The 25,669-nt window shown below is 44.1% G+C and overlaps 1 protein-coding gene across 10 annotated transcripts in view; it reads right to left on the reverse strand.

The window, feature by feature from the left end:
• The window catches only part of TANC1 (tetratricopeptide repeat, ankyrin repeat and coiled-coil containing 1), a 224,223-nt gene that overhangs the window by 67,595 nt on the left and 130,959 nt on the right, over nt 1-25,669 (reverse strand). For 7 of the 10 annotated variants that reach the window (XM_045837935.1, XM_045837722.1, XM_045837884.1 and 4 more), the window contains 3 exons: nt 22,602-22,706; nt 12,212-12,342; nt 11,003-11,189 (listed from right to left, as the gene is read on the reverse strand). In XM_045837935.1, the coding sequence (XP_045693891.1) occupies nt 11,003-11,189; nt 12,212-12,342; nt 22,602-22,706 (423 nt within the window). Of the gene's footprint in view, nt 1-4,530; nt 4,780-11,002; nt 11,190-12,211; nt 12,343-22,601; nt 22,707-25,669 lie in introns of those variants that run through there. The other 3 variants (XM_045838030.1, XM_045838319.1, XM_045838232.1) reach the window with 3 other exon arrangements.

Consider the following 25,669-nt stretch of genomic DNA (forward strand, 5'->3'; position numbering starts at 1 on the left):
CCAGCAGCCTTGGCCCTTCGCTGCTGGACGTAAATGGGGGTGCACGGGGTCAGAGTGCATTCAGAACCCAGCTGCCTGGATTAAACTGTTTCATCAACATACCAGGAGGACACAGACTTTTATCAGCAGGCTGGTGAATTAACTCCAAACAGAGTCTGTTATCTAGGATCAAAAGGTCCAAAGGGGTTTTGTTTATTTTTACAGTGCTCTTTAAGGTTTAGAAGTAAAGACAAAACAATTTCCTCACCATAACTCCAGGGCATTCTGCCCCAATTCTAAAACTGCCTTTGCTCCTGCTGCCCCAGTCTGGACTTACTATCCCTTGCTTACCTTTCTGCTTAAACACCCGCCTAGCCGAAACCTCCCTCTTTAGAGTATCTACCATCAGGATCTTTTTCTGAACAGCTCAGTGTCTGGCACATACTAAGTGCTCACTAAATGTTTGCTTATTCAATGAATGAGCAAACAAACAAACTTCTATTTCATCTGTGGTCACAGGCACATTTAATCTCATTGCTCTTGGTTCAGGATTGTTGGTGTTATGTCTTTCTAGCCAAAGTGAAAATTTATTTGTGATAAGGCCCACATAGCTTTTGGGCATCTGTCATCATTCCCAACATTTCAAAGTACTCTATCAGGAGTATTAATACTCATCTCCCCACGTGTTTGGAATCACAGCCTTCACTGTGTATTTTTGTAATGGATCATTCATAAATGGAGCATAAATATAGCAAGAGTGACTCTTTTGATCCAAAAAATGCCGCTGCTGGAGGCGAGAGCAGCAGCTACCATTTACTGAAGGTTATTACACGTCAGGGGCTGTGCTTAGTGCTTCATAGGCACACTCTAGCTTATTAGTGAGATTGTCGCTTATTAATGGTAATTTTTCATTATAACCCTGTTAATAAGTTGAGTCTATTTCACAAACCTTCACTTGTAAGTCCAGTGTTTGGGACTCAGAGTGTTTTTCCCACAGACATGTTACAATTAGTTAGGTTCCCAGGCCACCCCAATATCTACAGACTGGAGTGGAAGTGATTTGTTTGGTTTGATAGTTGTGTCTTTTATATTGGGGAATATATCCTTAGGGTAAAAAATAAAGTCTAAGTGACGTTTTTCCTCTTTTATTTCCCTAAGTGTCTCGCACTTCAGAATCAGACCTCAAGCAGGGGGGCACGGACAAGGGGCTTCCCTGCCCCCTGGTACAAGTGACAGCACCAGAAGTGCACTTGCGGGTTCCGGGAAGCAGCTGGGGAGAGCAGGGGCAGCCTGGTCAGGGATCCTGGACTGAAGAACAGGCTGAGGTCCAGTTCTCCCTGTATAGCCACGGTGCCCAGGCCCTGACGAGTGACACACTCAGGGCCCGGCGGTGAGCACACACTCAGGGCCCGGCAGTGAGCACAAGGAAAGTGGGTGGGAGAGAGGCCCAGGAGCAGAAACAGCAGCTGAGATGGGAAGCCCCAGGTGGGGTCGCCACTTCAAAAGGAGCATATCATGAGTCGATGATGTGTTTGTAAGTAGGAGACTCTCCCGCTGCCCACATGAAGTTCACCTGGGAGACAGGGTTCCCCATCCGCACCCACCAGGGTCCTGACGAGACGAGAAGCCAGAAGTTCTGACTCCACAGACTCACCCACAAAGATGCTCTGCTACGATCGCCTCACTTCACAAGATTCCCGCCTGGGATCCAACACCAGACCCACTCACGTGGCTCAAAGCCCAGGCAGTGCACCTTCACCTCGGCTCGGGCACGAGCAAGCCCTGAAGCAGATCCAATGGGCTGGATAAAGGCCCAACCTGTCCAGTTTCCCTGCGTGACCTCAGCAACACACCAATAGGGCAGCCCCACCATCTCCAGGAAAGAGAAAGCAGTTTCTTACAGCAAATGACAAGCTATTGAAAAATATGTGTTTTTTCCAGACTAACAGAAATCCAAACTCCTAATTGCGTTAACTCAGTCACCTTCAACTTAAAACACACAAATCCCATTTTCACAATGATGATTTTTTTTAGAACTATAAAAAATAAGTACCATTTGAACTTTTCTGGAGGCTGGATAATCTTTCAAGTTCCCTTATAACTCAAACATTCTAACATTTTATTTCTTCAACCAGTACAGATGCCAGCTCTTGTCAGTTAGGACTTGCTACTGTCCCTCACACCAGGTCTCAGATGGTCTCCCAGCACACGAGGCTCCGTGAATGAGCGCAGCGTCAGGCCTCCCGTGCTAGCGAGCCACACAGTGACGTGCTGCTCACAAATGTGGGATTAACGCAGGCTTGGTACTGCTCACTGATTCGACTGTGCTGCTTCTGACTACACAGCCTGAATTCTTTTTAACCACAAACAGTGTGTTATCTTCCTCTCTGTAGTAACAGCACAGGGCTATAGTTATTTCCAAAAACATTTCAAACTATATTAGGACACATATATGACCCCCACAACCATGAGAAGGGGTGGAGAGCCATCAACCCCACCTTATGGATGTGGAAACAGACTCCACACACACGGAGAAACTGATCACATTCTCTCTCTCTCTCTCTCTCACACACACACACACACACACACACACACAATGGTATGCCCAATACCAGTTCTTTTGACTGCACATGTAGTGTGTTTTGAAAATCCCTTTGCCATGCACAGCGCTCAACGTGTAGAAGTTGTTCTGTAATTATTTGTGGCTAAGAAATATTTTGTAGCTTATGAAGTCTGCCTTGTTAAAAACAGCAGCCCCTGGGGTGGCTGACAGGAGCCAGCCAGAGGCTCAGAGCAGCCAGGAAGGAGGGGGAGCTGGGAGGTGGGGGAAGCAGACAGATCTACTCAGTCATCAAATGTTTTTCTTCATAAGCCTCTGCAATAAAACTATATTCTTTCTCCTTCCCAATTTTCCTTCACCCCCTCTCTGCTTTTTGAAGGTTCTTTCTACATTGAATGTAGGCTTAATACAGAATCAGAGAAAATAATCCATTTCAGTCCAGGGCCCAACAAGTACTTTGCTGGGATATAAATCAAGTTACAGGTTTTAAAGAACATGAAAAAAAAATTAAACCAGCTATACCATTAGTCCAGAATTGTTTAGGATCTAAGGGTCCTGGATATCAAATGCAAACCCCACTGATAGCAGAATTCCCTCTCAGCTGTGGAAAACACATGCGGTAAAAAATGCAAGGGGCTTAGGTTGAAACCTTGGCGTCTCCTCTTCCGAGGACCCAGGTGTGGACAGGTCCTGAGGGTATGTCTCTCTGGGCCCAGGGCAGGTACGTGTTTTCGTCTTTATCTTAAGACATCATCTTACGTATTGGATTCTCTCTCTCTCTGTATATAGGCCACAGGAAACTTAAGAATAAAACATTCTTCCACGTGTGAGCACAATGAATAAAATCTTATAGGCCTGACTCCTGACTTCATCTTCTCTCTCACTTCTATTTCCTTTCCCCAACTCATACCTACACTGAAAAAGAAAAATCTTGTTTTACTAAATGTCTATTTGTTAGCATTTTAAATCCACTGGAAGGAGATTGAGTATAAATAAAGAGTATCCTTAGGAAATAACAAGTGGCTAAATGAATATTATTATAATACTGTTTACTATGTATGGGCTCTGCCCCACACCCTCATCTTACAGCAACTCACTTCGGACTCCTGTGTGAGCCCGGTGGGCGGGAAAGCCCCTGGCGCCCTGGCCCTGCTGTGCTCCCAATGGCCTCCACACTGCTCTGACCACGCCACAGTGTTGGCAGGAAATTTTGGGACTATGCCCCAAATACATGGATTTCTAAATTACGTATATGTACTACTCTGATTATAATGCACACCACACACAATGAAAGAAAAAAATGGAAGTTGAAATGTTCTTCAAGTACTCCATAACTGTCCTGCATTCTCTACTTTCAAAGTCAGGGCTCTATGAAGGAAACCCTCTGTCCTTCCCAGGATTGTGGAGAAAATCAGATACAAGGGCCCAAGTGGAGGGCCTCATATGTAATCAGGACTCAAGAATGTTTTCCTCCCCACTCAACCGAAGAAAAAGTAGCACTAAAAAAAAACCCCCATAAACATCTATATTCAACTTATTAGTCAACAGGGAGATTTTAAAAGTAAAAACACTGGACCAGTGAATTAAAGACCAGACAAGAAAGATAGTAGTTGCTAATAAAAGTGAGAAGGGGGAAGCAGTGAATGAAAAGGGAAAATAGAGCTACTGCAGACACTACCAAAGCAGACCTGAGCGAATAAAGATCACTAACAACTTTTGAAAGGGAGAGCAGAGAAAGAACAAACAGGTGGGGAAAGATCAAAGCGACAAGTCAAGGAAGCAACCTATGAACACCCCGGTGCTCTTGACCAGACCTAAGTTTTGCTCCTTTCCACATTGCATTTAGGATCTCCCCCGGGGGGCAGAGGGGAAATAGCATAAATGAAATCAGCCTGCACGAAACCTTCGGACCAGAAATGCCGGCCTGTGCTTTGTCCTGGGCCCCACCCACAGGCTGAGAAACCACGTAGGGAACCGAGTCTGAGGCTCACCTGGAGGAACTGCTCTCTCCCTCCCTCTGCAGAGCAAGGGAAGGGCTCCAGTGTCGGCACCTGAGCTAAGTCGCCCTTCCCTGGAAGGCCACAGGGAAAGTGGCCCGAGTTACCTTTGGCTCCAGGGAACTTTCTGGCTTCTTCTGCAACTTGTCACAGACAACAGCTTGGCTCCTCTGGCCAGCCTGTGCAATGCACTGCAGAGCCCACTCCCTTCTGGCCTTGCCCTGTGTTTGGCTTGTGACAGACAGATCTCTGCACCGAATCTCCAGCTCAGTTCTCACTGTGTTGCGCAAGGCGTGCTCTGCTATGACATGCAGCAAGGCCAGGGACCTGAGCCATGCATTCAGAGCAGCATTCTTCAGGCTTTTGATTGTGGAAACACCTGAAGGATCAGCTGAAGCAGGGCGGTGGGGAGGGGAGGACAAACCTGCCTCACTTAGCCACTCGGCCCTAACTCAGCCTGGCATGGCAGGCACTGGTCTCCAAAGAAAAGCCTCTGGATTTAAACATAAATGTTCTAGTGACAGCACACGACACCATGTTTAAAGCTTCACATAACCTATACACAGAAGACACAGACAGTGGAGCTTCTTACATTGTCTAAATGCACCCCAAAGTTCTGGAATCCTCCATAAAAGAGCACAAGGCACTATGAGTAGTTGGTATTATTATGCACCTACAACATACATCTTCCTTCAGAGATGTCAACCATGGACATGTTTTAACCCTTTCCAGGAACTGGCAGCTTGCTCAGACCCAACAGAGGACAACAGACCACCCTTTGGACCCGCAGGCAGACAGGTTTTGAAATAGATACTGCGCCGTATCTTCACTGTCTCTTATTCCAGTACTGGGCAAACTTGCTCTTGGTGCACAGTAGGTGCCAATAAAGGCTTGCTACACTGACAGGACAGCCAATCAGAATGAACCACAGCAGGCGCTTTGCTGACTTGAACCATCACCAAGGAGTTCTTTCCCACATTAAATGTATTACAGAATCATATATGTAAAGGCAATTTTTCTCCTTCACCTAAGAGATTTTAAAAAACAAAGTGTCTATAATTAAGGATGATTTTTTAAATTGCAGGCAATGTAGTAAAATGAATATTAACACTGATCTGAAACAGTAAATAGTTATTACCAAATCAGTTCCAAAGCATTTTAATTTAGCAGCAAGCAGGGCAATACCGGTGGCAACAAAGCAGCATTAGCATAAAATCAAAAGGGCTAGATTTATCAGTTAAAAATGAAAATACAGTACAATTAATTTCTCTTTGCATGCTGCTCTCTGCATGTGTTCATCTCTCCCGGGACACAAAGTCCAGGAAATAAAAGATCTAAAGCTTCCTCTGGAATCATTTTCATTTTAACAAGCTTAGGAGGGTGCATAAGAGACATAGGAAGATACAAGTCAGCCTATGATAACTTTTTTTTTAAATATCCTAAGCAAAAAGACAAATATTATTCAACACTAGTAAGTACCAGAAGATAATAATGCCAGTGGCCACTATTTCATTTTAAGTTCCTTTTGCTGGAGAAACATTTCTGCGAAGGTATTCCCCCCACCTAAACTTATACCTGCTTCCCAGCTTCCAAGTGAGAAGGATAAAAGCAAATAAACTCAGGCCCCCCCGCCTAAAGAAAGGGAACAGGCAGCAGGAAGAGCCCAAGTCCTTGCTTTACCCTTTCCAAATTCTGAACACGTAATCATCCTGAAAGCTACCTGGCCGGGTGGAATGCGGTGGCTCAGGTGTTGGGGAGTCTGGCAGGTGGACAGCACGCGTCTGGGTGCGGGAGGCACACCTAGTGGGGGAGATGGGGCCACTGTCACTGGCAACCCCTTCCCCTTCCCCACCCTCCCTGGACCCGTGCTGACACCCCCTCTCAAAAGGATACACATCCTGCACACCACAAAAGCCATCTGGGGATTGTAAGTGTCAGCAGGTACAAGATGATGGTAGAGGAAGGAAATGGAAGGGATGGCTGACTTTTAATGACCTCTCTTCAAAGCTGGGATTTTCCTAATTGCTATCTGCAAGTCCTTGTCCTGGCCACATGCATTAATGGGTAGGGAAGATTTATTATTTTTTAAAATCTTGAGAGGAAAGCTGGATATTGTTTGTTTCTCCTCATCAAATATACATTTTCCTTCTTCCTTAACACAGAAAAGCCCATTTCCTTAAATACCCACATATAAAATATTGATCACAATATGGACATAAATAATATGTTTAAATCGACAAATTCTTCAAAACCCACTATTTTCAGTGATGCCATTTAAAAAAAATCAGATTGGTTTTCTCACAGGTTCTAATGAAAACACATTTGTTCGAAACTGGGATTAATACAGTTTACAATTTCCATTTGTAACAGCTGGGAGCAGGTTATATAAAAAGAGTATCCCTAAGAAAAAATGTTTTCCTAGACATGGAGGGAATACCTTTAAAAGATACTTCTTTATATATTTTTTTTCCTTTTCAAACCAAGTAATTGAAAAATTAGTTTATAATGACTGGGTACAGCTGGGTTTCACATTTAAAGGGTTTTCATGTGGCAGGTTAGAAAAATCAGACACTAACTTCTAGGTCAGGCCAATGATTTCAATACGTAAAGAGCAAGGAACTTTACTTTTTTTTTTTTTTTTAAAGAAGATAGTCATAGGGAATTCAGCTAATCCCATCCAGCTCGGACAGTATTCCTACATGACAGAGACGTCATACTTCTGCAGACATTCCTGTGGGCAGGACCTGGACCCCTTGAAACAGGATGGAGCGGGGTGCCCCCTGCGTAACACAGTCAAGTGTGAACAGGGGCAGGCGGGTTCCACAGAGACAGACCAGAAGGGGTCTGATAAAGTCTTCCAATGGTTATTAGCCTGCCTTTTCTCCCACTAAGCAGTTCCTAAAAAGAAATTTCTCTTCCCCTGCAGTATATCAAAGCCAGTGGCAACAGGGCATGGACAGGGAACCCTGTGTCCAGCCTGAGAAGGCCGTCTGGGCATGTGGGAACAAGCTTCCTTCCAGCACTGCAGGGTAAAAACACTTAGACCAAATATAATCAGCATCATGGAAATCAACTAAGTAGAAGGGGAGGCCCAGGAGGACTTAAGGATGAGTTAGCACTGTTTGAAATTTATCCTAAATGTCCTACAAGAATTGTCTTAATACTGTACGTGGAACTCCGATCAGAGCCCTTATTGCATGGGAGCCTCCAGTTCCCCAAAGCTTGTGAGGGCGTGGCAGCTGTGGGCACTTCGCACCAGCCCACCCCAAAACCTTTGCCACTCCACCCTGGGCTCTGTGGGTTGACAAATCTTAAACAACTTAAACTGGAAAATTCACCAGAAAGCCTCTCCCTCCTTTCTCCAGGCCCCCAGTAAGTTGGAACATGGAACTGAACCAGCCTATTTTATAAGCAGCTGCCAGGCATTCCAAAACAGAAAGCCAAGGTATCTCACTGTCATCTCTGACCACTAGGATCGCTGTGTTCCTGAATATTTTATTCTGTCAAGCATGTAAGGCTGCCATTCCCAGGCTACACCTTGTAAAAACAAACGTCGTTCTTCAGGGAGAAAAAGCACACATGCGGCCCTGGCGATCGAGGAAGCACTCTGAGTCACAGATCCCTGGTCTCAGAGAGGCAAGGGGACCGGACCGCACACCCTGTGCGGGCTCGGGGCACAGCTCGCTCCCCCCTCCCCACCCTGCCACTCCTGCCTCTTCACAGACGGCAGCTACAGTCTGTCTGGAGAGGAAATACTTGCCTTTTTCCCTTCCCCTCCCTGCCACACCTCCGATGTGTCCCTTGGCAAAAGACTGAAATTCTGCAGGTCACGAAGGGAGAGAGAACAGAGGAACGTTGTCACCAGCACAGTGTTTTCCTCTTGGCCACCTACCGTCCTTGCTCCCTACAGGAGATGAGCTAAAGCAACGTGAAGCACACCCTCCAGTCTGCAGGTCTTCCTAAAACGGGGACTTGCCACCTTGCACTTCTCCCACTTTCATCTGCTGAGTTAAGGGAACATGTTGCCTTGAGCCAAAAAATGAAGGACAGCTTCGATGACACAAAATGTGTCATTTAACTTTAAGGACAAAACAGTTTAAAATACAGATGGCATTAAAAGATGTGACAATGCCAACTTGGATTGGGAATCCCGCATAGCTTTCTTTAAAAACCAACTAAATGGTCCTTCCTTCAATGGAACTTGGTGGTAGCAACAATTGTCCTTAATTTCTCATTCCCAACACCACACTAGGAGCCCAGCAGGCAGCTGGGATAATTCAGATGAGTCCCCTCCTCATATGAGATGAAAATAAACGGTGAAACAAGAAAAAACTAAATTGAAAGAACACACTGAAGTGTTATGGAGAGCATATAATGAGGGAAATGACCAGTCTGGGACTGAGTGGAACTGTACTAAAAATCAAGCACTAATTAAGAGCCTCAACATTCCTGCAGCTCAGTCTTTCGTGGACAGCACAGAAAGCCAAACCGGCCACGTCCCTTCCTTTCTTTAGAATACTTTACATCGCAACACTGTACCTCAACGAGAGAGAGAGAAAGAGAGACAATGAATGAATGCCATTTTTTCTGTTATTTAAAAAGTTTCTCTAACTGTCAAAACAAGACACTGGCTTGGTTGTAGTAAGAAGCACGTAATGCCAATGCCAGAACATACAATGAAAAGGAAAAGGCTGTCCCCCCAAAAATGTTGCACTGGCCAACTTCGTGAACGAAAATAAACTCTACAGAGGAGACGGAATTTCAGCAGAGCTAAGAATGGTGTAAAGAAATCATCTGACTATCACAGAATTAATACCAGCAATCTAGCAATGGCGAACAGCTCGGAGAGAGAAAGACAGGGCATGAAAACAGAAGGAACCCTGGGAAAAGTGAGCTGGACTGGACTAGACAGCAGGTGGAGTAGCCGCATGAGACAAGAATGGGCAATCAGCAAAATAAGCTCACTTGAGGTGGACAGAGAATTTAAATTTGCTACAAAAACCTCAACCTACCATTCATATGAAATGCCCAGCATCAGCTAATCTACAGAGACAGAAAACAGACTGAGTAATGCTGGAGGTGAAGGGGGAAATGAGGTGTGACTGCTAATGGGCAGGGGATTTCTTTTTGGGTAAACACATTCTGAAAGCAGATTGAGGCAATGGGTAGTATAACTCTGAATATACCAAAACACCACTCAATAGCTTAAAATGGACGAATACTATGGTATGTGAGTTGTATCTCCGTAAAGCAATTAACAAAACAAATACCCACTAAAGAGCCTAATCCAAGTGCAAACCAAGGGAAGAGGCTGGCTTGTCATGCTGAGGGCCCCACACAAAGCCACAGTGAGGGCAACACCAGGATGCCCACAATCCAGTCCCAGGAAGCTCACAGATCTTCTGTGGCAGTCTCCAAACTACAACTGGGTGAACCTGCACCTTGGCTTATCAGATGGCACTTGAAAGAGATTGCAGGTCACTCAAGAAAACAAGGAGTTCAAATGTCATTCCATTTGGTTACATGTTAATATGGAAGTAAATGGGGTTCAGTCCATAATAGAATGTAAATATCTATCAAAGACATGTACATAACTCAGCAGAAGGGAAGGAGTGGAACCATTCAGTAGAGCACCGACGTTAAACAGCAGCATGACCTTCACAATCTGTCTAGGGGTCCCACACGCCTGCATCCTAAAAGGGGCCAAACTGGACACCAGAGATACACAGATGTCCAGCAGGAACTTAGATGCAGTCCATCTGGGACTGGATGCAACAAGGACTCTTAAATTCCCCAGATGATTCTGACGTTCACCTGGGACTAGGACTACTAACGAATCAGAATGCTTAACTTTATGGAAAGGAAAGCGATGTGCAAAGAACTCAAATGTTGCTCAAGTCACTGAGCTGAGCAGCCTGAGTCAGGACTAGAATCCTGACCCTCACTTCTGTACTACCAACCACACGAACTATGGAGGTGTGGGGGGCTGGGGGAGCATTCTTAGAAAATCCTGGACTCAAAACCAGTCAGATCCCAGTATTAAGAAACTAAAGAACACACACCTGGAAATACGTGGAGATGTAAATGACCTTGAGATTGGGCTGGGAAGGCTTTGCAATAGGCATGGATGTCGCTGCCCTGCTGTGTCCCAGTGAGACCCGACTCCCAACAAATGCAGTTCATTAGTGAGAAGGGCCGATTTTCATAGCTTCACAGGCCAGGTCTGACTGGGAAAACTTTTTACCACCTGAGTCCAGCATTATAAAAGAAACACCAAGGAATGTAAACACCGATGCTTTATTTTCTTGGCTGTGCTTGGAGCCTGAGCGGTCTGTGAAGAACAGGGCAGGCCCCAGCAGACCGGCCTTCCCAGAGCGCGCGCCGACCCTCTGGAGAAGAGCCTGGGGAACGAGGGCTCTGGCAGGCGCGCACTAACCCTCGAGTTACCGAGCAGTGTGTGTCTTACCTATGATTCCACTGTCCTTGCTTTCCAGGGTGGAACTAGGGCTGCTAACGGTCTCACAGGGACTTTTGTTGGCTGCAGTCTTGCTGACACAGCTATTCAAGGTTGAGCAGGGGCTATCGGTGCTGGGAGACGCGGTGCTGCTTGTTAGTGTGGAGCAAGGACTGATGCCTTGGCTCAGAGCTGTGCACTGTAAGACGAACGAAGGAGGAGTTAGCAGGGCTCACACGGGTCGCATCTACACCTTCTTTTTTGACGCTGAAACAATAAAACTGAAAACAGGAAGGTGGAAAACAGTTTTTAAAATCTTGGGAGCTTAATATCTATACGGGTCTTCCAAATTCTGAAAGAGAAACATCCTTGATCTGTTCCCCTCCCTTGTGATTTTCCTACTTTATGGCAAGGGCAGCCTTAGAAATAAAGTAGTGGGAATGCACATTTGTGGAACAGAAATAGCAAGCAGGCAGACTTCCTCTCATTTCAAGTCTGCCGAAGACAAATGGGTTCTTTGACCTCTGTACGGAAAATCTGGGAACTCTGTTTTCGTAATGTTTCACAAGGCCTGCAAGCTGATTCAATTCCACAAGATTTATGGCTCTGGGAGCAGGGAAAGGAGACTGGTGGTCGCTGCGATCTCAGTTGAGGCATGACACCCACGCAGAGACCCTGGCCCGGGGCGGAAGTGCCCTCAGTCCCTCACTGCTACTCAGGCGGACACATCCCCTCTCCCCTCTCGGAAGTGGCAGGCTGCTGCATCCCAGGGTGGGGAGTGCACTCTGGTGGATGAACCATTGGGTCTCATCTCATTTTGTCTCGGGCTCATCTCCTATAAATCTTTTCCTCACCCCACTGACCCTCCAAAATCTCAAGTGCTAAAAAAGGCAGCCAGATGAGAAGAATGGTGCCATAAAGATAAAAGTAGTCTCATTACTACGGAATTCTCTCAGCCACTTTCATTCAGCCAGCTACTCTTCTCCGGGTGGTGACTGGAAGGTTAATGTGGACATTTTCTTAAGTTCTGCACCCTCCTGCATCTCCCCACCTCTCCCCACTGCAAAAACCCACAAGCGGGTGCCATAAATTTCAATACACAGCAGCTCAAACTCATCTGGCCGAGCAACGACTTCCCCACTCGAGGAAGGGGAGAAGACGGCCATCCCTCCATTCATCCTCTGAGCAGGTGAGACATGCAGTGGCTTCCTCGGGCATTACCATGGTTTCATTTTTTTCTTCAATGGTTATGTGTGTGGCACTTGGGATCCCTTCTCCCAGTAAAAATCCCAGCCTTGTCAACAGTTCTTGAGCTGCCGGCGAACAGCTCGGTTCATTATCGGCCTTTGCTTCTGGAACAAAGAAAGAAAACAATGAAGATGCCCCTCTGGGGAGTTTCAGTATCACATCTGGAGGAGCAGGCACCACGGCTGCTTGTCTGGGGCTTTTGCATATTTTTATAAAATGCAGCAAGTTTGTCAATGTTGCCTGTCCTCTAGCCATACATTCTAATTAAGAGGTTGTGACAAGTAAGGAAAACAGGAAAAGAGAAACTCCAAGTGCAGGAGGTGAACTATTTGACCTGAATCAGAGGAGCCCAGTGTCATGACGTGAAAGTGATTCTTAGTTCCCTGTTGTGTGAAAACAGGTACAGCAGACACCAAAGTAGAAAAAGGTGTACCTGCATCTTCCTCTGGAAGAGCACAGTGTGGCCGACACCCACAGATGGTGGGAATCAAGTAAAACCCGAGAAGCATGCTAGGAGAGGCAGGAAGGCTACTCAGATGTCGGGGTAAAACTGAAATGCAAGTTCTCGTTAAAACAAGGCAGGGCATGACTATTTCAGTGGACACTGGCTCCGCATACCCCAGAGCAGTGAAACACATCCAGGATCCCAACTCAAGGGTCAATCATCAGAAGTCCAAGTTGAAGCAAAGATTTTAAATCCCAGTGAAATGGGTCCTGAGAGGGTCCAGTAACACACTCTACTGTCCACTCCACACAAACACAGAGAAATCAGGCTGTGTTCTCAACATGCTCCACAGTAATGCTGGAAGCACCTTTTACCTGAAGGTCACAGGGCATACTCAGAAGACTTTCCCTTCTTTCTGATCTCCCCTAAGGCTGGTCATCTTGCTTTTTGCACTAAAGAAGTTTTTGTTGTTGCATTTAATTTAAATGTTGAGCTCTAGGTAAACCTTGTATCCAAAAGCCTAAGGGTACATACTTAATTATGGTTGACAAAATGATATTCACATTATTCTAACACCTCTCTTATTTTAAAATTAGTGTCCATCAGGGAATGAAACAATGTATAAAGCCAACTGTGCTTTTTAGAACTTAAGAACAATATGAAATCTGTAATATTGTCTCTCATCTTAATGTTTTGTTCATTTTTGTTAAATTGTCCAGATACCTAGAGCCATACAGTCATGAGCCCACTTTCCCTACATGTGGAAATCTGCAGATAATAGACAACAGGTCTTAGAAAAATATAATAAGGAAAGAAGAACAAAATAGCAATAATAGCACCACAGTTCAATACTGACTGACTTTTATGAGGAATTGCAAACCTTTAAAATAAGCAGAGCTGAGAGGACCTTCTGTATTACCCTCACTCACACATCAGCCTTGCTAAATCATGCTCCCCGGGACTGCCACTGGAAGGGAGACTAGGCAGCTGTACCTTCAAGGAAGGAGAAGTACCCCACCCCTGGTTATTCTCAAAGGCTTCCGAATGTTTGAGGTAGGAAGGAGAGCTGTTTACCAACTTGGATGTCTTTCAGTTGTTCTAGAACACTAGGGGTAAAATAACCAAAGCTTGATCTGCCTGGGTTGAGAGTGCCCTGGATTGTTTGAGTTAAATTCGTAACATGAAGGGGCAGTGGCCCCAGGCCAACAGGGGCAGCCAGCCACACGTGAGAGCCACTCTACAGGAGGCCCCTTCCCACCAGAGATCTCAGTCACATTTTGATTCTGGGTGAGATGCTTGTGAGGTACACTGGGTGAGGAAGGCAGGAACCAAACCAAATCAGCACAACCCAGGCACACCCAAGGGCCAAACCACTTCAGAACAGGCTTGGTCTCACCCTCTCTTGCCCCAAGGCTCGGGCAGGGCAAAAGCTGCTTTATCTTAGGCGGCAGCTGGACCAGAGGGAAAGAACAAGATGCAGGTGAGAAAGGGAAGAAGCAGGTGAAGGGGCAGAACTCTCAGTTTCTCTACTCCACGCCTGCCTTTCCTTTCGAAACAATCTCTATGCGCTACCCAGTTGTGACTGTGCCCCAGAATGTCTAGCTTCTAGTTCAACCTGAAACACTGGGGAAAGAGCCAGAAACTACTCCCAGTTGGCAGCTGCTGTGGCAGCAGGGAGAGCAGCTGCACATGGCCACCACAAAACTGGCCCTGAAGACAGACAGCCTAGGGCTCGCCTGGGGCGGCACCCCGGACCCTGTGTCCTGCGTAGGTCCCGCAGGAGCAGCGCTGCCCTGGCAGGTGGCTGCTGCCTCCACCTGCGCCTGCACATAGGCGGCCCTGACTATCAAGCAGGTATGTCTCCCCAAAGACAACCAGTCACCAACCCTCCCTTCAGACGAGTTGTGGGGGGCAGTGGCAACTCCAGGCTTAATGTCTGAATTGACAAAAGACACCCAAATTCATGATTAACTTGTTCTTTAAACGGTTTAGCTGGACTTTGCTTCTGCCTAAATTCCAAAACCCTACCAAGGTTTGAAATGAGTGAACAGACATCTCTGTCTCAGCATTCATTAAGCCACTACAATTTTTTTCTTCCAAAAGCTTCCCAACTCTGTTTTCATATCACTCTCTCCTCTACAATGCCATCCCAGTGACCACCCCCCCACCCTCAGAAGTCCCCTTCAGTCCGAATTCCTTAATCCACATGAAGCCTTCTGCATCTTTCCTTCCCTACCGCACAGCCTTCTCTCACTGAACTTTTCCTTCTGGCAGACGGACACCAGCTGAAGGGTGACAGTGGCAATTTGGAAGAGATGAGATGGGAACTCACACCGATACACGTGACTGAGAAATGGAAATGCATTTCTACTCCCATAGTTGATCACCGAATACTGAGGTCTGAACAGTCAGAATGGAATTTCTTTGAGCTGATTCTTGCTTCAAAATGACCCCCACAAGCCAAAACTCACTGGGACATATAAAGGGAGAGTTTATTCTCATTTGTGTAGTTAATGTTAAAACACTCATCAATAATAAGCATACCTTACCCAATCCCGGTGGGATAAGGGATGAGAGGAAGACCTCACCTCTTAGCCACACTTTACATCTCACAGATTTAAACATTGGAAGAATTTAGGACGGCTCTATTTGGAGCTGAGAGAGTAATTGGCCTCACTCCCTAGGAATCCATTAGGCAAGTGGCAGTGATATTCCTCCCAATGACGTTTTTAAAAAAACCTCATATATCACATTAGCACTGTGGAACACCATGTGGAGAAAGGCAAAGGGAATTTCTTGAATTGCTTCCTGTCTCTTTGTAACTACTCATACCTGTCAGACCATGTTTGGGGCGCAAACATGCAGGTGTAGTCCATGAACTCAGCAGCCCCCCAGGTACTGCCAACATCACTTCAACCCCCTTTATAATCATCTCACCTTTCCCTACAGGTTCAGGATCCCTCATAGTGTTAACCTCCCTCATTTCCTCATCGGGGAAGTAGCCAAAATCTACTTACACATTGTAAGGCTCAAAAAAAGTGAGAAACACCTTATAAACCAAACATCTTTGAGATAAAGATGCAACATCAAAGTTGGTCATTAGTCTTACCAATTTTAACCCCAGTTGCTTCATTTTCTGGTGTCACAGATTCCTATCTATATTCAATGTGCTTATATTCCTCTTACCTAAAAAACAACTATAACTTTTCTGCCTTCAATAACTATTTCTGAAGTCACTATCCCTTCAGAATAACAAATTCTCTCCTTTTTTCTCATTATCAAACTGTTCTGACGTGGCCCAATTTGCTGCTTTCATTTCCCATCTCATCATTCCCTGTTCTTAAAGCCAGACTGTTAGAACCACGGAGACCCCTGGAGATTACCAAAGATCGTCCCACCAAAAGAAGCCTTTTCTCCACCCATCCTCCTCAGAGTCTACAGGGCATTTACTAGCAACAGGACCTTTAGTATCAGTTTCCAAGACAGTATTTCTGAATCAAGTCTGATAAATGAAACACAGTCTCCATAGATGTCAAATCCCTTCCCTTGTCTCCACCTGTCCACGACCTGCCTCTTGCCCAACACTCCTTGTCTTCCTTGCCTTCCATTTACCAGCATTTGCCTGCTTCTTTCCAGCTGCTCCTTCTCCACAGCCATCACCATTCCCTCCTCCTTGGATCTCCCAAAAGAGTACTGATAGAGGAGCTCCCACCCATGAACCTGCGCTGGCTCTGTCAATAAGTGGTTCTAGTCTGGAATACAAAAACATAGCTAACATACAGGTTATTTTTAAGCTTTTCGTTCATTCACCCCACATTGAATTATCACCAAATCTTACCATTTCTTCTTTCAGAATGTCCTGAATTAGGCTTTTCTCTTCAGTCACAGTGCCACTTCTGCCTAAAGTCCTCACTTCCTCAAATCTACATAACTATAAGACTCTGGATCAGTTTCCTCATCTATTTTTATTCTCTCCCTCCCCTCTTTCATTTCTCTAAGACAGTGGTTCTCAAACTTTTTGCTCTCAGGGTTCATTCCTAAAAATTGAGGACTCCAAAAAGTTTTGCCTTATTTGGATTATGTCTGTCGATGTTTATTATGTTAGAAATTAAAAAGATTTTAAAAATCTACGTTAATGAATTTTAAGTTAATAAAATGTACTACATGTTAAAAAAACATTTTAAATAAAAATAGCTTTGTTTTCTATTTTAAAAGTTAAGGGCATTGTTTTACATTTGTGCAAATCTCTTTTTAAATGTCTGACTTAACAGAAGACAGGTGGATTTTAATGTTTGCTTCTACATTCAACCTACTCTGATAGGTTCTTTTAGTTGAATTACGTGAAAGATTATAGCCTCAGACAGGTATGTAGCTGGGAAAGGGAAAAACCTTTTTGGTTAATTATAGATAGTCTTCGATACCTCATCAAAACTTGACAAGTAGCTATTTCTTAAAGGTTAATTCCAATGTTGACTCTTGAGTCTATATGAATGAACTTCTTGTATTTATTCTGTTACAGCAAAATCCAATAGCCTTCTTATGCTTCAAATGGATTTTTACCCATGCAAAATTTTGTAACATCATGCTTTGGGCCATTTTAAAAATCTTGCAAATGTTGGTACATTTTATTACATAACATCAAAAAATCATATCCATTAAAATCACCACAGAGCTCAATTAAAAAGTCCTAGGAAGCCATCAAGCTTAATGTGACAGATGCAAATTCCCCAAAATCTAATTTTCACTTTAAAGGTCAAATTTTACCACTGGCAACTAATCCTGTCAAGTTTTTTTTTTTTTTAATTGAAGCAACATGTTCATTTTGTGCCTTTTCAAGAAAATGTGTGTCAAATGCCCAATTCCGAATAACCGTGATTTGTTGGTCATTCTTTCATGTAAAACTGATATTCCATATTAAAAAATGACTGTTCGGCTTGCCATGCAAACAGTCACACAAGTGCTTTCCCTGAAGACAACTGTCATCTTCCGGCATGCTGCAGAGGTGCTTTTCTGCAGATTTCCCGTTTCATCGGCACAGAATATTACAAAGATGAGTACTCGAGGATCAGGATTCAGTAACATTCATTATTTTTAGTCTTTCATCAAGGACAGTTTCAGTGAATGACTTTGGATGCGAGTGGCAGTGGGGAAACACCATGTGTGGCCCTACAATAATAGCAGGTGTCCTAAGGCAGGTACTAAGGCATCAGAAGTTTAGCCAATGACTGCTTTTTTACACCATCAGTGCAATCTCAGTACAGGAGGAATCAGAACACCTTCTTAGTGCTATTATGAGAAGAATTTTGACCTCAAGGACTCCTCCAAGTGTCTTGGGGCCACCAGAAGTCCCAGCTTACATATATTTTGAGAACCTCTGCCTTGAAGTGTCCAATTATATTAAACTTCCCTTTTCTTAAAAACAAGTAAGTTGCAGTCCCACACACACCTCACTCTAGTAACGGACCTCTCATCTTCCCTTACTTTCTCAACTCCTTGGGATAAAAAAGGGATTGTAACCCACTAATTCCATTTCTTTATCACCTACCTACAACTCAAACTCATTCACCTCCACAACTCTCCTCAAAGACTCTTATTAGACACAGTAATTTTTTAAAGCAGCCCACCTTCTCTTTTGTTATTCCTGTAGATTTTGACCTTGCAAATACTGTCCCGTGATGGGCAAGAGGCAACTATCATAAAGACACACAGAGGGAAAAGCCATGGTTCCAGGATACTGTGTGGTCTCATGGGGTCTCCTCCTTCCCTTTCACTGGTGCTACTTCTACCTTATCCATAGCTCATGAAATAAAATTCACAGTTTCTCAGTCCTCCTCTCACAATGACCCGGTCCTTAGTCTACTATACCTAGTCTCCTCTAAACAAACGGCTGCCCAACTGACATCTGAGCTCTTTCCTGAGCCCCAGTTTGACTTTCCAACTGCTCATTGGACACTTTTGCCCAAATGTTTCACCAGCACCTCAAACTCAACCCAAATGGATGGTTTCCTCTCCTCCACTGACTGCCCTCTAAATGGACTCTCAGAACCTTGAGGTCATCATCTTTGTCTCTCGTGGCTCCAGGGTCTTGCAATTCCTCAAGAATCTTCCTATTCATCACCTCTTCTTTCCTGATCCAGTTCTAATTTGAGATCTTATTCTCTTACTTAACTACTGAAATCATTTTCGAGCCATTCTCTGATCCTAGTCTCCTTGCTTGCCTCACTCCATCCTATAGTCTATCACCGTTCTAAGAAGCTGAAAATTAAATAGCAGGAAGTAGGTTACTTCTTGGGAAAGGAAGAGGAATATATTCAGAAGAAAATACAGTTATGTTTCATTTGTTAACCTGAGTAATGGGTAGGCAGATCCCATCATTCTTTATACCTTTTTCATTCTCTGCATCTTTCTGAAAGTCTGAAAGTAACCAAAAACATAAGGCATAGATATTTATTTAAACATGTATCTTGGGAGGAGGGGGTATCAAAAAAGACCCCCTCCAAGAAGAGTTTTGCATTATTGTGTTATTTCATGTATCAGTTTTATTTGCTAACCAGACTGCCAGAAAAAAATGTTTAATCATATTTTGAGATTGATCTTCACCAAGCAATGACTCAAAACACTAAAACTTTCTCACCCCTCCCCATCAAAGCTTGCTCAAGTAGCTAATGATAGATTAAAGCAAACCTAAATGGATTATGGTTGCCCCTAATTCAAAGGAACACAGCTGTGAAACCTATTTTAACTTGCTAATTTATCTGTTACCTCTCTAATTTATCTGGGTTTTTTTTATTTGCCCTTAAGCCAGAGGTATTGTTTTGTGGGTAAATGACATTTTCCCCCTAAACAATACGTTCATTTAGCAACAGAAAGCTCATTTGTGAAGAATTTATTCTGTGTGACACAGCTTATTAGGACCATTTGACAGGAAAAGGGGGTTTATATTTTGTTTGAGGGCCTCATTAAGTTACTGCTTTTTGCCAGAGTAAAAAATGCTGTTTCAAAAATATTTTAAAACACTGAATAAACTAGAATGTCTTTCCCTAAAGATGTATCCAGGTGAATGCAAACGGTAACAGGCTCTTTGCTTACAGGAAAAATGTCTGTGCTCACTTCAGCAGCAAATATACTGAAAAAAAAGTTCATTTGCCCATATAACCCACTTCCCAGATGGCTAAACATGCAAATTGCATGTAAATATAATTACTTATAAATTAACTAACACATACAAAGTGCTCATTGGTTTTGTTTTACTTTTATTTAAATTTTAAACAAAGAGCTAAGAATCAAGAATTTGTGGAGCTACAAGACCAGAAAGCAGGGTGGCTTAGCCCAGGAACAGTATTAGAAACACTTAGGAATAACTTCCTATGTCATGAGACTATGTGAAATTTCAGAAGCACTTCACTAGGAGCTCTTTTCATAGAGTCTGTTAGTCTGGTGAAAACGGAAATGCTATTATTGACAGCACCCAGAAAATGCCTTACAAATTTTTTAAATGCTCAAAGGAAATATGGAAAGCACAGGCTCAAATTTTAAATCAAAACTTAAGTGATGACATGAAACCCTAAAGTTAGGGTTTGTACATTGTAGGTCTCTACATGTTTGGGTAAAAACTCAAACTCAGCTTTAATTCACTCCAGGCTTTCCATTAGGTTCAATGACCTGGACATAAAATTTACACTTTAATATGGCAAACTTAATTAACTCCTTTGAAATGTAAAGGACTCCGTGGGAATTACAAAACACACCATCCTTTATTATTTGTCAAGTTGCATGGTTAGGCAACCACCTCCTCATCATCCAACAGATACTTGCTTGGACTTCCACCAACATCATGGCAATCCACACAGGACCACGTACTCAAACATGAACTACACCCCTTTTCCAGACACCAAAAAGGGAACACGTACCCTGTTTCTTAATTCTAGGTGAAACTTCTAGAGATTCCTTGACCTTGTTCAGAGCCTAGGTATGTCATAATTTCAGATCCTGTGGAGGCAGGTGATGCCAAATCCAAGAGCGCAGGTCTCAGGAGTGACTGCACATGCAAACCACAGGTGACTTCAATATCAACCATTGCACTTGAATTTAGCTCAGCTGGCAGCAAAGCATAAGAATGCCTCCTCACCCCCAGAAAGACAGCCAATTCCGCCTGGAGCAAAAGGAGGAAAGTTGACAGTGGAAACTATTTATAACCTCTTTTCTTTGACCAATACAAATCCTAAATTTCTGCCCCACTCTCACTCTGGGGGAAGTCATAAACTCTAGACAGGACCTCAACAACGCTCTTCACCAGAAAGGAAAAGGTTATATAATGGAGTCTAGGCCAGCCAAAATGCCAGGGACATCACCACCCAGGATTACAAACACTCTGGGGGTGGGAACGAGGGCAAGAGGTGGCAGGCTTATTCTGAAATGGGCAGACAGCCCATAAATTCAGTGACTGATATTTACTTTAGAGGAACAGGTTTTTATTTTCCATTCAACACCTGGAACATAAACAAGTGAACAGATCAACACACAACACCCTGCACACATGAATTTACAACCCAGAGGGTCTGCGCGCGTGTGGGATGGCTATCCTAACAAGACACCACTGCAACTCTCCCCTCTTCACCACCCCCCACACTGCCTGCCCGTCCTCAGCACAAAATCCTACTGTGAACCCCTTACCTGTGAACCTCTTACCTAAACCTAATGACTGGGTGTCGGGACTGAAGGGAAGACGGTGGAATTTCTCACGTCAAGATGCACACAACAAGACCTCTTCCTTGCCCAAATGCCCAGCTCCCAGCCCCCAGCCCCATCTCATCCACCACCCACGCCAACCTGCTCTTTCTGATTTTCATCTTCTGCCAGTCCCACCCCCAGCTCATTTTTAGCTTTATTTTCACCACCACCACCCCACTTCATTTTCCTACCGTGTCCTACTTCATGCCTACTCCCCACCACGCATCAGCAGAAACACAAAATGCACTTGGTGGTTAGAACATGAAGGAGTTGTACTCCCACCCCCCACGACTCAAGAGAGCAGGTGCCAGGTATTTCAAAGTGCAAATATGCGTGAGTTTTCCTAAGTTCTCTTCCAGCATTACCACATAAGCTTGTGTCCACATGGAGGGAGAAACAGGTTTCCCTACATAGGCCAGGGTTCTGAAACATGTGTTTCTTTAGGAAAATAGAATGTAAATTCAAAACACACAAATTAAAGACCATAGAGTTGTGAGTTGGGGGACTTCCCCCTCAAGAAAGGAACAATAGGTAAATTCTAGAATTGATTTTAAAAAATAAAGAACTATTAATACATCCACAAAATTCTGTAAGTTTATAGTGTCTGTTACACATTTCCAGATACAGGGGGAAAAGCAAAATATAAAATGTGTTCCTGAAAAGGTTTCAATCAGTTTGGATTTTTTTTTTGCCCTACTTCAACTATTTCCCTAAAAAAATGTTTAGATGTTAAAAAAATAAGCTTTCAAAAGCTACCAAATGGTTTTAAGTATGCTAGTTACCATAAGTTTTATCTAACTAAAGTTTCAGTTTTTCAGCCAAAGCCTGCTGTCGAATATTCTAAATCAATGAAGTACCTAAAAACAAAACAAAACAAAGTCCTGGAAACAGTGTAGTGGCTGTTTTTTCATATCTCCCCATGCTGGGGAGGTCAAAATTGAGAGGAAATAAGAGTCAACCCTTCAACAATGAATGTGTACTCACTCAACTATTCCTATACTATGCATATAATTCCAGGAATTTACATTAGTTGAACAGATCTCTGTAACTGCCCAAGGGGGAAAAAACCGTCCCAAACACATTTGGTTTAGCAAAGCATTCCTACAAGAAGCACTCAAGTTTCACTCAGGAATGAAGTGTCATTATGTAAAATCTTTAGGAGGAAAATCATTGAAAACATATTCTTACCATTTTCATTCGGCTCAGCTGGCTGGGACACTTCTCTGAACGGGATTATAACTGCATCTCCAGGCACTCTGGGGCTTTCCACATACTTGGGCTTCCTGACGGGACCTGCAGTGGGAAAGATTTGAGTGTGGCTAATTTTTTCCAGATGCAAACAAAGCTTCAGCCTGTACAGCGTGTGTCCTCACCAGGACCCAAATATGCCTAAAGGAAGAGCTGGCCCTTTCCCCTCCCTCGAACACACACACACACACAGTCACTTCAGTACAGACCTGGGAACGTCCAGCCTGGGCTGCCAAAGAAGAAATGGGTGAGTTCAGTTTCAAGGATGTAAACTCTGACAAAAAACAAGCTGCTCCTCTGCTGTGAAGTCTCTATAGCTGCCTTTGGTGTATGTCAAGTAAGCGATTTTGACGTGTCCAAACCTGGATAGCTTGTGGGGAAGGGTTCTTTATTTGGAATTTTTTCTCTAACTGGGACAAAGACAATTGGGTTGCTTGGTCTCACCAAAGTCAGGAGGCAAGGATAAACAACAGCCAGCCTGCAACACCAAGATGCTCTGAGCAGCCACAGAACGCAGGCATTGTATCAGATGGGCGTTGCAGGGCCATTGTGTGGGGCAGGGAAGATGCCTGCTCTCTCAGCAGCTGACACAGCTGCCTTCAAGAAGGCACAGCAGCCAGTCTGGCCTGAGATTCGGAGACACCGGAGAGCCTCAGAGTCATGCATCTCACTTCTCCCTCAACCCTGACTTGATAGAAAGTCTGGAATCCTTAGTAAGACGGAGTGGAACCCCCATACATCACTAGTGCAACACATGGGGGTACAGTCTCTTTGGAAAACAGTTGGGCAGTTCCTCAAAAAGGTTAAGCAGAGAGTTAACAAATGGCCCAACAATTCCATTTCTATGTGAACACATGTTCACACAAAAATTTGTGCATGAATGCTCATAGTAGCATTATTCATAGCAACTAAATGTCTATCAACTGATAACAAAATGTGATAAATCCACACAATGGAATATTATCGGGCCATAAAAAGGAGTGAAGTGCTGACTCATGCATGCTATAACACAGACAAACCTGAAAACATTATGCTACCTGAAAGAAGCCAGTCCCCACAGACCACGTATTATGTGATTACATTCATATGGAATGTCCAGAATACAGAACTCCACAGAAACAAGATAGGAAAGGCTGCCCAGGGCTGAGGGGGATGCAGGTTTGTGGGCTGATGGCTTGCAGGTATGGGATTTCTTCTTGGGGTGATAAAATATTCTAAAATTAGGTCATGGTGATGGTTGCACAACCTTGTGAATATGCTGAAAACTGCGGTAGTGTACATTTTAAATAAGTGAATTGTATGCTATGAGAATTATATCTAAAAAATCTCCTTTACAAACAAAAACCAACAACAAAAGATTGCCTGTTCTATCTGTTCCTTTCAAATATCATGTCACATGTTGGTCCAAAACTACTCACTGGACTCTCATTATCCTTGGTTGCCTGATACTGAAAGTATGCTTTTCACGAGGCTACAGAGCCAGGATACACTCACAGCATGAGAGGAAGGGGATGGGAAGAGGGCCAACAGGGGTCCACAGCTCTCCCAGCAGCTCAGCACTGGGCCACTGGCCTGACGCTGTGGGGGCCTCCCCTCCATCACCACACACTGAAGGGGTGAGTCAGGCTAGTTCTGAGCATCCTTCTGGATAGAACATCTTACACGTCTGAGACAGTCTGTTCAGAATGAGGTTTACGGTGAGAGATGCTGCCACCTAAAGGTTTACTGCTAAAGCACCTATACTACAATAAAAATAATCCAATTCCCAGCCAGCTATAATGCATGACATCTTAACAAAAAATACATTATCAAAGAAGCTTATGGTACTTGACAAAAGAGCTATTGTTTCAAACTTCAGACACCATGGTTTTTAAAACCTTTTTCTGTTCCAGGACCCAATCTGAGATTCCACTATGTTCTGTTGCATATAGTCATCCTGTCCCCTGGTCTCCTCTTCCTGGCATTTCCTCAGTCGTCTCTTGTTTTTTCATGACCTTGACAATTTTGAAGCCTGTGGCTGATATTTTGTAGTATTCCCCTCAATTTGGATTTGCCCGATGTTTTCTTATGACCAGACTGGGGTCACAGGTTTTTGGAAGAAGGCCACAGAGATGACATGCCCGCCTTGTCACATCTTACTGCAGTGTCTCACGATTTCAGCATGGCTCTTACTGGTGTTACTAACTGTGATCACTCAGTTTGTGGGCGTCGCTCATGTTTCTCCACTGCAAGGTTCCTGGTTTTCCTTTTCCGTCCTCTGTTCCTAATAGGTGAGTCACTAAGTTTAGACTGCACTCAAAGAAGAGGAGAATTAAGGTCCACCTCCTCGAGGAAAGAGTGTCAAGGAAATTTTGGACATTTGTTAAAAGCACCCCAGTCATTCCTAAGTATTTGTGGGGAGATACTGTGGGACTCTGCAAATGTCCTGTTTCAGGTCAGCCCCCGGATCTGAGCACCCTTCCTGCAGTGCTACCTGCAGCACTGACCCCGGAGGCGTTCCAGGGTGAGTTTGTACTTCCCCGTTTCCTCACTGGCATCACCTGGAATTCTACTCTAAGGAACATTCATTCGTCTGTGTCAGAGATGGAATTTGTGAATGGGTAAACAGGGATGGTTCTGCGGGGGAAGAGGGAGAATATGCTCACAGCCTAAGTGGAGGATGTAGGCTCGACAACAGAATACAAAGTACGATTCAGACTTTAACTGAGAGAGACACATACCCACACAGACACACGCAAGGAGGAAAAGACCGGGGGAGGAGAAACTAAGACACTTACTATGGGGAGCTGGAAACTAGGAAGGGCCCGAACAGGGAGGGCAGAGAGGGAACCAGAACAAACATGAGAATCTTTCTTCACGTTTGCTTTGAAACCTACTCCCTATGGTAAAAGAACTCACAAACACATTTCTCCCCAGTCATCTGCTCTTTTCTATTTAAAGGACTTAAGGAAGATAGCCCACTTAATTGTTATTACCCGATTATTCAAATTGTCCCAATCAGTCACCAT

This window comes from Phyllostomus hastatus, unplaced genomic scaffold (assembly GCF_019186645.2).
Source record: "Phyllostomus hastatus isolate PE091 unplaced genomic scaffold, TTU_PhHast_1.1 phas_contig_1, whole genome shotgun sequence".
In the NCBI taxonomy this organism is placed as follows: Eukaryota; Metazoa; Chordata; class Mammalia; order Chiroptera; family Phyllostomidae; genus Phyllostomus; species Phyllostomus hastatus.